This window comes from Salvia miltiorrhiza, chromosome 8 (assembly GCF_028751815.1).
Source record: "Salvia miltiorrhiza cultivar Shanhuang (shh) chromosome 8, IMPLAD_Smil_shh, whole genome shotgun sequence".
NCBI classification, from domain to species: Eukaryota; Viridiplantae; Streptophyta; class Magnoliopsida; order Lamiales; family Lamiaceae; genus Salvia; species Salvia miltiorrhiza.
Window position 1 is genome coordinate 14197007 of NC_080394.1, and position 12669 is coordinate 14209675.

The 12669-nt window shown below is 35.3% G+C and overlaps 2 protein-coding genes across 5 annotated transcripts; one reads left to right on the forward strand and one right to left on the reverse strand.

The window, feature by feature from the left end:
• Positions 1-4084: 4084 nt before the first annotated feature.
• On the reverse strand, positions 4085-8071 carry LOC131001240 (uncharacterized). Of its 4 annotated transcripts, none has more exons than XM_057927568.1 (3): positions 7498-8071; positions 4641-6418; positions 4085-4473 (listed from the first exon to the last, which is right to left on the reverse strand). In XM_057927568.1, the coding sequence occupies exons 2-3, from the start codon at positions 6285-6287 to the stop codon at positions 4309-4311; spliced, it is 1812 nt and encodes a 603-aa protein (XP_057783551.1). In that variant the 5' UTR covers positions 6288-6418; positions 7498-8071; the 3' UTR covers positions 4085-4308. The 4 variants fall into 4 exon arrangements, with proteins under 4 accessions (XP_057783551.1, XP_057783550.1, XP_057783553.1 ...); XM_057927567.1 differs by having other exon boundaries at positions 4641-6447; XM_057927570.1 differs by having other exon boundaries at positions 7330-8071.
• A 28-nt stretch (positions 8072-8099) lies between these two features.
• On the forward strand, positions 8100-12276 carry LOC131001242 (uncharacterized). Its single transcript, XM_057927571.1, has 2 exons — positions 8100-8233; positions 10674-12276. The coding sequence occupies exon 2, from the start codon at positions 11132-11134 to the stop codon at positions 12134-12136; it is 1005 nt and encodes a 334-aa protein (XP_057783554.1). The 5' UTR covers positions 8100-8233; positions 10674-11131; the 3' UTR covers positions 12137-12276.
• Positions 12277-12669: the final 393 nt, after the last annotated feature.

Sequence of the window (12669 nt, forward strand, 5' to 3'; positions counted from 1 at the left end):
TAACCGGCCGATGTTTTATCATTTTAGCTCTGATCTTGGTTCTGTGGTAAGCTCACGGCGACGGCATCTAACCGGCCGTGTTGCTTACTTTTGTTTGTCTTCTTTGCTCGAGCTAACGGCGACGGCGTCTAACCGGCCGTATAGCTTTCCTTTCTGGGCTACTTGGCGACGGCGTCTCACCGGCCAGTTGCCCATGTTCGGTCTTTTTTGCGGGGTGAGAGCCGGGTTGGTTTGGGGACGATGGTTAGGCCGGAGTTCCGGAAACTTACCCCTCCGCTCTCTCCCCCCTTCTTTTCGTTTTTTTAGACGGGTACTCTTTTTCCTTTCTATGGTTTTTCCCTTTGGGTTTTCTGTAGAAAGGTTTTAATGAGGCTCGGCCCTTAGTCTGCTTCCTGTGCTTTCAAGGGTTCTTTTTAGGTTTTTCTTTTCCTCTTTAATAAAATCGCATTTTAATAATTAATTAACTATTACATTCTATATAAAGATTCATTAATCATAATAAATATAACTAATAATAAATGTATATATATAATAATATTAACATTACATATAATCTAAATTAATAAATTTTATTATTTATTTTTTCTAGATAAAAATTAGATTTATATGTCTGATAAGAAAAAAATTATAATCTATATACGATAAATTATTTTAATTGAATGTTAGTGATTAGATGTATATTTGTTATTAATTTTATATTTCTCAATAGCGTACATATTATATGTATATGTTGCAATATATTATATTGTGTGTGTGTATATATATATATATATAATATTTATATTCTTAATAATTTTCAATAAAATTAATTTTAAATTAAGTTTGAATTGAGACATGCACATATATGTAAATTATAAACGGGTCCGGTCATTGATTTACATGTTTGCATAATAAGGCACAAATTCTATAAACTGATTAATTTAAAACAAAATCTTATTTTATGTCTATCAAAATAATTAAAATTTTATTTTTATTTTTTATAAAATAAATCCATACATTTTATTTATATAGGGAAGAAAAATATATTTTTCATTTCTGCAAACTTTATTTGTTTCTGTTCCTCCATTATAATAATAATAATAATAATAATAATAATAATAATAATAATAATAATAATAATAATAATAATAATAATAATAATAATAATAATAATAATAATAATAATAATAATAATAATAATAATAATAATAATAATAATCTATTATATAATAGGATTAAGCCTTAGCCTATGTGGCATATCTAAAATCTCACCATTTCAAAATTTTCCATATATAATCTTCATCATTTATTAATTAATTAACTATTACATTCTATATAAAGATTCATTAATCATAATAAATATAACTAATAATAAATGTATATATATAATAATATTAACATTACATATAATCTAAATTAATAAATTTTATTATTTATTTTTTCTAGATAAAAATTAGATTTATATGTCTGATAAGAAAAAAATTATAATCTATATACGATAAATTATATTAATTGAATGTTAGTGATTAGATGTATATTTGTTATTAATTTTATATTTCTCAATAGCGTACATATTATATGTATATGTTGCAATATATTATATTGTGTGTGTATATATATATATATATATATATATATAATATTTATATTCTTAATAATTTACAATAAAATTAATTTTAAATTAAGTTTGAATTGAGACATGCACATATATGTAAATTATAAACGGGTCCGGTCATTGATTTACATGTTTGCATAATAAGACACAAATTCTATAAACTGATTAATTTAAAACAAAATCTTATTTTATGTCTATCAAAATAATTAAAATTTTATTTTTATTTTTTATAAAATAAATTCATACATTTTATTTATATAGGGAAGAAAAATATATTTTTCATTTCTGCAAACTTTATTTGTTTCTGTTCGTCCATTATAATAATAATAATAATAATAATAATAATAATAATAATAATAATAATAAATTCTATAATACGATTAGACCTTAGCCTACGTGGCAGGCCTCAAATTCTTTCTTTTCAATCTCAATCTCCAACGTGGCATTTGAGAATCCAATCTATATATTCTCATTCTCACTTTTAAAACAAAAGTCACGCCTCCCTCTTCCTCACGCCTGCCTCTTCCTCACCCCATCGCCATCGTCCCTGAATCCGGTCGGCGTCGTCTCCCCCTTCACTGTCTCTCTCTTCTCTCAATCATTTTCTCTCTCTAAAGTCGATAATTCCTTAGTTAAATTCTATAATTGCATACCTAGATTTTTAGCTATAAATTCCTTAGTTAATAATGATTTACGCTTCATCGTGTTTTTTTCAGCCAACACAAAGTACTTTTGTTCTTTTTTTGCTGTGTTTAGGGAGCAAAGCAAACGTTTTGCTGTGTAATTTTAGTGCTTCGTATTTGAATAAAATTTGTATCTGACTTGTGAAAGATATGTTATAAGCCTTTCGACGGAATATGTAAATTACAGTTGATTGGGTCCATATAATACCATTTTGAGTTGCTAGAGTAAAGCTTAAAGAGCAGAGTTGTCATAGCAGAGCTTCCAGAGCAGAGCTTCCAAAGCAGAGGGTCAGAGCCACGTTGCTAGAGCAGAGATACCAGAGCAGAGCTAGCCAAAGTAGAGATGCCAGAGCCAGTGCTAACCAGAGCAGAGTTGCCAGAGCAGAGCTGACAGAGCCAGAGCTAACCAGAGCAGAGGGCCAGAGCCAAGTTGCCAGAGCAGAGATGTCAGAGCAGAGATTCCAGAGCTAAGTCATTAAAGTCAGAGCCAGAGCCAAGTCGCCAGATCCAGAGTCAGAGCTAAGTCATTAGAGTCAGAGCCAGAGCCAAATCGCCAGATCCAGAGTCAGAGCTAAGCTATTGGAGCCAGAGCGCGGAGCCACACGCTAGAGACAATTCGCCAGAAGGCGGAGTTACTTAGCAGAGCGGAGCCAAAGAGTAGAGGTCTGCCCCAAGGAAGGAAATCCAGAGCTACTAGACAGAGCGGGATGATGAGGACAGAATCCAGCTCTGTAATTAGGGGACAACGACCTGACAAGTTATAATCTAATAATAGCCTTAATTAGTTTAATGACGAGCATGCGGAATAGATGACCAGACGAATTTAATACTTTACCCCGACTGTAATGCCTATAAATACCTACGATGATGAAATAAAGCACACGCTCTCTCTTTTACTGCTTTAAGAACTCTTCTCTTTCCTTTCTCTCTAGAGTTTGAACTAATAAAATTACATATATAAATAAAATATCTAAATTGTTAGAGTTATGTTTGTTAGATAGTTGACAATTGGAGTCATGGTTGAATATAATTTCATATTTGATGATGCTCTCTCAAACTCTAGATGAGATGATGCTCAAAACTCCAGACGAGATGACCCTCTTTCAAGTTTTAGACGAGATGATTCTCTTTCAAGTTTCAGACAAGATGATGCTCAGAAGTTAGAGGTGATCTGTCAAGTTTGCGACGAGCTGATGCCCACAACTTGGTTGGTCTTAAAACTCCAAATGATACGATGTTCGATAAATCAGTTATGATCTTTTAAATATCAGGCGAGATTATTTTCATAATTAGTTATGCTTTTAGAAGTTCGGAATTATATGATACCTATGTCAAATTTATATGTATTTCTACTCTTTTTTTTTTCTTACGCGTCAACTTTTTATAAAATTTCATATGAAAACTAATGGGTATTTTTATGATCTCAACAAAATTAATAATTTAATTGCTAAAAGTTGTTGACATTAATATAATTTAAAATGTATTACTAATTTAATTTAATTTAATTTAATTAATTATATAAATAATTTACATAAAAAATTATTTTTATATAATTATCATAAAAATAACATAAAATATATAAATTACAAGAAAATATGTACCCGTCGAATTTCGACGGGTAATACACTAGTATAAATAAAAGTATAAAGGATACTGAAGGAGTGCGAAGAATGGGCTGTAACGTTTTATATTTGTTGAAGAGGGAGTTGTATAAAGCATAGAGTATAATTTATTTATATTAAGAATCCATGTATCTGAGAGAGAGAGAAGTATTGGTACATGAACCGATAGCTGTAACGCTGAGATAGAGGTTTGAATAACTATATTACTATATATGATATTCATATGCAGACTATAGGGGATTAAAAACCCTGAGCCTGACACCATAAAATATGTGGTTACAAGTGCAATAATAATCTAACTCTGCAACACCTCAAATCAAAACAACTATCGTAACATGTACGTATGCTGTAACGTTTTACTTGCTAATGGTAGCAGTTTTTATACACACTAATTCCTCATCAGCTCGCCTCAAGCCCTATACACTTTGGATCGAATAACAGGACTACGCGGATGAATCAACGCAGCAGCAATTGCGAAGGACTGCAAAGTCGACAGACTTGACTGGAAATGGATATAATACAACCCCTTGTGAATATTCACCATTTTCATGATTGGTATATTTTGTTTTGAACCCTGTCAATTTGCAGATGGCTAAACTGTTATCACCTTGATGCTTTACTAAGTAAATGGAAACATGTATGAAGCTGTAAAAGCACAAAACATATAATGAAAGGATGTGCTAAGTAGAAATTCTTGACATGGCTTGGGATAACAGCAGAGAGAAGGGAATGTACGCGAACCTGCATAAAGAGATCAAACGACTTGCACTCCTGGGATGAGCAATCTGTGCTTCCCGATCCAGTGTTGAAAATTGTTAGTGGACAACCAACATCCCAGCCCCCACAGTCGCAGTGGCCACCGGATTTCCACCTCTCAATAATGCTCGAAGGGCCACCCACTCTTGTTCTTGGTCCACCATGAATACCTGCAGGGATCAATATGTCCATGCTTGTTGAGCATTCGCCCGTGTTTCTAGAGTGTTTGGGACGTGTCGTGGCATCCAGAGATTCTTTGTTTCCCGGTTTTTTAAGAAACTTCAATCCCCATCCTCCAGCCTCAGCCTCTTTAGGGTGCTGGTAGATATCTTTCACAACAATGGCAGCCAACTCAAGATTCGGTGAGTATTTATATTCTGCACACCTATCACCAACGTCGAGGAAACTATCATGAACATCTTCAGATGGTTCCAATGGAGTGTCTTCAAGAATGGCGCCTGCCTTAGAAGAGGATCTCTGCTTGTACGATTGACTCGGCCTGAAAACATCCACCATTTTCTTTGTCAATCTCTTGTTCTTCTTGTGGGCTTGAGTTGAGCTTTGCATCTCCCCTGTGCGGTTGTCACTGTCAATAGATAGAATGAACTGAGTCTCCCTAACTTCCGTATCATTGGAAGAAAATCTGATTGAAGAAGACACTCGCATCTTGGCAATACTTTGCGACTCAAGATCGTGGATATCACGCTCTTTCTTGCCATTTCTTCGCGAGTGGAATGTGTACAAGTAATCCAGACCTTTGTCATCCGAACGCTCAACCTTCGATAAATCAGCTGCATAGATCTCCCTCTTGTCATCCACAGTGAAAACATGGTGCGGCAATCCGTCCTTCCATGTACACTGTAGCATTCCTTGGAACGAGATACCACTCCCCGAAGAAGATGACTGATCAGAGAAACTGGAGCTTGTGCTCGATACAGAAGCTTCCCTTCTATGCAGAGGTGCAGATGCATATCTATGATCAAGAAATTTTACCTCCTTCTCTACGTTAGGAGCTACATTATCGGTTGCTTTTACAGAGCCTGCAAAATCAAAGTGTTCGCTCCGGCCAAGAAAATTTGTTTTCACAAAATTGGCATCTAAGGAGCCAAATTGTTGAAGTAAGGGGCTCTTCAAGATGTTGATCATAGTCTGGCTACCAGAGACGGTGCCAATGGTCCAGTCACCAGTTGAGTTCACGATGACCTCAGTTCCACCTACCAATGGATATTCAATCGCCATATTACTCGAACTTCTATCCTCGATATATGCTAAATGACTAGTATGATCAGGAAAAATATCAACTTTTGAGCTGAAATTCCTAGCAGCTGCCCTTACTGCGAAGTTACGTATCAACTGAAGGCAACGAATAGCATACTTTTCATCAAAGGTGATAATATGCTTAGGGATATTATTTCGTGAGGCGTGAATGTTCTGCAGGAACAACTCCCTGCAAGTTGCACTAGCTCTCGACCTCCTAATACTGAGTATCTGTGTCTTCCCAGGCGCTATGTTTTTTCTGCATCTTTTCGGAACGACAGTTTCTCGATTGGATTTTAGACATTCAATAGCACACAGTACTTCATTTTCTTCCTCACCACTGTCTTTCCCCAAGTTCGTACTTGGGCATTCCATACTCCAAGGAAACACAATACATTAATGGCAGAATACGAGTACCTTGACACTTTCAACTTCTGCTATGTTCATCAACTATGGTAGGAAACTTAGCCTTATGTTTTTCCAATGCAATTCTTACTCCAAGCAATCTGGAGAATGACGTATAGGAAAATCTGATCTGAGAGATATCCAGAAAAGGAGGAATAATCAAGAATGGAACCACAAACAAATTGGACAACCCACAAAATCTAAAGGACAAACAACGGTTTATTCCAAAGATAAGTTGGAAGGCAGCAAATTTATAACGCCCAACTAAAAACTTATCATGTGAAATATCAGGCATATGATCATCTACCTCAATAAGGACAGAATCGCTAAAAAAGGGCACTTTTGACTTAATCAGAATATAGTAAACAAACTCAAATTGAAGAACTTTCCACTTCCCTAATGAGCAAACTCATTATAGCAGAGGTGTTGAACAAACAAAAGAAATTACCAAAGGAGAGAATCGAGAGATCACAGTTAAGATCTTCACAAGGAGGAGATCCGTTACCACATTAACTACAATAACTGTATAAAATAATTATTCACAACTACAAGAAATCCTTCATTCATATCATCGAATAAAAATACCAGCTGATCTAGTCTGAATAACAAAATCACAGAAGAAACTATACCCACATATCAGTCAACACAGAGCCTTCACTGAATCCTACTTACCGAGGCTCTTGACATTCAAAAATTGGTAAGACTGAAACATGAATATTTGAAGTAAATATATGAAAAAAATTAGACCTGCTATAGTAGAATTATATACCAACCCATTCAATCTAACAAAATGCCAATCAAGCTATTTTGAATATGACTAATAACCATAACAAAATAAAAAATTAAATTAGAACCACCATCCTAAAAGCACATAAATCCATATATACTCCTAAACTTTGTAGCGAAGCAACTCGACAAATTACATACCTCCAAATATAAACTATTATCTTCACTTAAAGAATTGAATTGAATCTTTTAAAGCAAAATCATTCCAAACTTGGACCAAACTCACCCGAATCCCTTTTCAAGAAGAGCAAAATCCATCAAGAAACAAGTTATCATTTCCAAGCAATGCCCAGAAAGTACAAAACTACCAAAATTTATGCACAAAGTGGAATATTCCAGAAAGCAGAAAAAATAAATAATACTCCTACTTAATCTGTAAAGGAAGAAACTTTACCAAACTTTCACAATGAAGAAGAATAAGAAGCTCCAGCACTCCAAAAATCTTTTCGACCCACAACAAGAAATAACTGTCTCGACAATCCACAGTTCCTAGTTCTCCACAAATACACAAATGTCTAGACGTATGCTTTGAAATTAAATCACACAGAAACTTCAACTGAATAAGTAATTGTCCACAAACGGCGCAAGTCTTTGGGAGAAAAAGAAAAGATAAAATATCGTATGGTGGGATCCACACGTGTCTAATTCGTGAAATTTCATGGCCCAACCAATCCTCTGACCCCCTTCTCCGCGGACATACCGATACGCCTCTAATTTTTTAATGCTTCGGAAACGGAAATGGCACACTTAGTATACGCTGCTTCTAGAGAGAGAAAGATAGGAGAGAGAGGGGGGGGGGGTGTGAGCTGGTACGCACGATGAGGGCAGAAGTCATACGCCCACTAGGGAGCAAAAGGTGAGTGCATACGCGAACACGGAAACCGACACGGCCATGAAAAAACAAACGAGAGCCCAAAAAGAAAGAAATGGTGGACCCTTTTCTGGCTTCTAATACATGTGATGTCTATCTACTTCGCAATTAAAAAAACATTTGGAGATCGATATCATTTTTTTGAAATTTAAATGGTGATTGTGCTGGCTGAAGTAGCAGGGGCCATCCACATTTATTTTTTTGAGGCGCCGAGTTTCAGCTGTGGCGTCAAAACTTTCAAAACGGCAGTTGATGAGAGGTGATATTTATTGCACTCATGTTTGTATTTGGAAATTTGTTGGTGTGTGATTTCTGTAATGCAATTGGGTGGATATGGTCCACAATTTATGTCACGTAAACGTAAAATTAATTCTAATTTATATTTTTGAAACAATTAATTTATATTTATATGGTCGAATGATTTTGAAACAATTAAATTTCTAAATAAGCGAAGGGAAGTTGAATATGTGAGATCTATATAATCTAATTTGATTTATTATATACAAATTACACATACTCCAGCAACAGTACACAGAACTTGATTACTTGATTTTTGTTGGTCGAGAATAGCCATGTGGTGACTTTAATATTGTAATGGCGATTAAGTTTGGTGGTCGCAGTTTTTCTAATAAATATCTACAAAAGGTAAGAGTTTGTGTTCAGTTAGAGTTCATTAATTTTCAATTTATAATTTATTAATCATAAATTAGAATTCATCAGTTTCCACTTATGTTCTATTAATCATCAATTAAAATTTATTAACATAAATAATTTTTTTTTGAGGGAATTAACATAAATAATTAAAAATGTAATTAGGACGTGTGCAGTGTATTTGTATGTATCGAAGTGTGGCTACCTACAAATTTGCACCATATTTGATTTAAATGTTATTTAGGCCAAAAACAACAGATATGTTTACTTTTAAGTGACAAGTAATAATTGATCGTTATTGTCTCCAAGGGGACACCAAGCGGTGCGACCTCCTGTCTGTGAACAGTGAGGTCTCGGGTTCAAACCCCACTGCTCCCCCTCCCCAACTCCTCCACGTAAAAAAAAAGTAATAATTGACCGTTATTATAAATATTAGTATTGTTTTTAATTGAAGAATTAGGACAAATTCAGGCATGAAAATGTGGTGTGAAGTGCATTTAATGGTTCACAATAGAAATTACAACCCAAATTATCTAGTCTAGCATCCAATTAATGAATTCTAACATCTATTTGCCAAACATCTCTCTTTTTTCTTTTAAATACAAGATATATATATTATATCAAAAAATTAAATATATATTACAATGAAATCAAGCTATTGAAATTACACTAAAACTAGTATAAACCAGTTCGATTAATTAAACAAATAAAAATACAACTTATAAGATGTCGGTAAAACTTGAACCAATAACCTATTACAAGAAAAAAAAACTTTAATAACTCAACTTTTAATTATCTTAAATAAGGTTTAATTAAATTTTAACTATAAATTATAATTATTTTATAGTTTTTCTAAGAGAAGGTCTTTCATGCAGATGTTCATACGATACAGATCATTCATATATTTTATTAGCCACTCACATATTCTAATAGAGCACGTGTTTTACTAAATTATATGAACGGTCCGCACACAAAAAATTATGTTTTTATTTAAGTTTAATTTATTAACTGTAAATTATTTAGAGGTAGCCAAGTCCGACAACTAAGCCTTTTAATATTTAGCGGCCTAATTTTTATTTTTGTAAGAATGTCCATTTTAAGAAAATCATTTCAAAGATCGTAGTGAAGTTCATAAAGTTAGCCTTTTACACAAGAAAAAAGCGTATCGTATCCGCCAAATATTGCTCTTATTTGCTGAATACATACAAAATGTTATGTTATACGTGTGTACGTGTATTGAAGGTTTTTGCTTATGCTTGGTTCTTTAATTCATAATTACTCCTTCCTGTTTAAGAATAACTTACACCAGTTGTCTTGAAATATACTCATACCTACCTTTTGATTACGTGGACTAAATATTTTGAATGCGACATTAATATCCATTTAACAACTTTATATTTCTTGAATACAAATAAGTGAACAGTTAATAATTTAGGGTAATTATCAAATTAAATCCTAAACTATTTATATAATTTTAAAAATGTTCTAAATTTTCAAGAATATCAATAAAAGACCTGCGCGCAATATTGATATTGTCCCTAAAAAGTCTTCATTAAATTTTTTGATTGACAGGATGCTAACTTATAGCAGCTAAGTTGTGCAAGAACATGACAAAGAAACAGGAAAGGAGGATAAGTACAAAAACATCATGAAAATCAAATACTATAATTAAGTTGTTGCTTTTTCTTTAAATAATTACTCCATTAAATAAGTACAATTCAAGCACAATATGAACTCTTGTCTACGACCAGTGAGGTTCAGGGTTCAAATTCACCGCTCTTTCTCCACCAAAGTCAAAAAAACTCAAGCACAATATGTTTCGTTACTAACTAGCCAAACATTTTTTTTTTATGAGAAGAAAAAGCTAACATTAATTTGAAGAAACGTTCACAAATTCTGACAAATTAAAAATCTAGAATAGCAGGAAACACAATGATGTGCAAACGCAAATTTAGTTTGATCAGCAATAGAATTCAAACTAGCCAAACAGCTATTATACTTTTCATTTGTCTCTTATTCTTCCTATTTATCTATAACTCTCTTTTTAGTTCACCTCGGTTTATTGGTCACCGCCGGCGTTTGCTTGGATCAAAGCAAACACGGATGGTTCGGCGGTTGGGGCGCCTGGTCGTATTTGTGCAGGGGGAGTTTTCAGAGATTGGCGAGGGTTTGTAAAGGGCTGTTTCCATGTGGAAGGAGGTACGGGGTATGCGTTTGAGGCGGAGCTTTTAGGTATTATTACGGCTATAGAGTTTGCCCATCATTGTGGCTGGTTGAAGATCTGGTTTGAAGCGGATTCGGCTTACGTTGTTAACGCTCTTATGACTAAATCTAGCAAAGTTCCTTGGAGGTTCCAGGCTTTTGTGGAGACGAGCTCTTTCTTTCCTTGATCATATGGATTTTAGAATAACTCATATCTTTAGAGAAGGGAATGCTCCTGCGGACATTATGGCTAGTCCACACACCCCCGAGGGACGTTGGACTCACAGTATTCCGCTGATTTACGATGCCGTCATTAGGGATCTTTCGGTGCATAGCTATGTACGGCAAAAATAGTGATTTTCTGGATGGGGACTTTCGACATACAATAGGCGGGCTCGCCTATATAGATTGGAGTAGGAGCTGGGCTGTTGGATGGTGCCTTTTTCTGAACTCACACGACTTCATGGGTTCTGTTCGAATTCAGAGTTGTTCTTGGCATTTAAACGGCCTCCGCCTTGGGTGTATTCCGGGCTTTTTGTCAAATACTTGGTGGTCTTGCTGTTGCTGCTTTGGGAGAGCCGTCTGGGCTGGGCAGCGTCTGTGGAAGTGCTCGAGAGCTTACGGAGTGTCTGGGGTTCTCCGTTGCTGTGTTGGGAGAGCTCCCGTCTGGGCTGGACAACATGCTGTGGAGGTGCTGGAGAGCTTACGGGGAGATGTAGGGCATAAAGAAGTGTTGCGGCGACGGCATATAACCGGCCGCACTACTTTGCATGCTCGTTGGGGCTCTCCGGTTGGGTCTCGCTGTTTGTTGATGGCGGGTAGGCAGAGGATAGGTTGGCGGCGACGACATCTTACCGATCAAACAACCTTCCGGCATGATTTCTGGACGAGGATTTTTCGGCGTTCTCGGTTTAGGCGACGGCATCTCACCGGCCTCAACTGGAACCTCCTCGCTGACTCTCCTCGGTTCCCTAATTTTTTGGTCTTAGAGCTGTGGGATGGTTTATGGCAACGGAGTATAACCGGTCATACCCCTCACGGTTCGATGATAGAGCATAGGGCGACGGCGTATCACCGGCCTTTTGCTCTTTCTGTGTGTCTTTTTCGGTGGTCAGTTGGCGACGGCGTCTCACCGGCCTTCTGGCTTTGTCATCTGTTTTGTTTTTGTTCCTTTTTTCTGAGCCGGAATGGTTTAGGGACGATGGTTAGGCCGGAGTTCCTGAAACTTTCTCTTCCGCTCTTCTTTTTTGCTTTTCTAGACGGGTACTCTTTTTCCCTCTTACGGTTTTTCCCATGGGGTTTTCTGTAGGAGGGTTTTAACGAGGCCCGGCCCTTAGTTTGCGTTTCTGTGCTCTCAAGCGTTTAGTTCTCTCGCTTTTGTTTTCTCCTTTTTTCGTTCTTTTATAAAAATACAATTTAATTAATCTATAACTCTCTTTTTGTTGTTTATTTAAAGGCACACTTATTTCTTTCGACATTCAAGAAGGGCGTAAACAAAATCCAAATCAATTCATTTCACAATTAGTCAGAAAAAGCTATCACTTTACAATAAGTGGTAAATAAAATTAATTTAGTGGTTTGACGAAGTCAAATCGAGGTACATAAGAAAAAGCTATCACTTTACATATTCATACTTGAATACTAAGTAATACTTAAAACTGGACAAAAAAGATTCTCGTCATAAAAGGACAAGTAACATATAGTAGGGCACCTCTCAAAAAATACTTATATATAGTAGGGCATGTATGTCTCTCAATCTTATTGTGACAATAATTTATTTAAGAACAATTATTAATATCCATAATTTAATAGGTATAATAGGTCCAAAGACTAAAAGTATAA

Excerpts from the sequence above, each read along its gene's own strand:
- LOC131001240 (XM_057927568.1), bottom strand. The coding sequence starts at position 6,287 with ATGGAATGCCCAAGTACGAACTTGGGGAAAGACAGTGGTGAGGAAGAA. Across the intron at positions 4,474-4,640 it reads CGTTTGATCTCTTTATGCAG|GGTTCAAAACAAAATATACC; the intron begins GTTCGCGTACAT and ends GCAAATTGACAG.
- LOC131001242 (XM_057927571.1), top strand. The coding sequence starts at position 11,132 with ATGCCGTCATTAGGGATCTTTCGGTGCATAGCTATGTACGGCAAAAAT.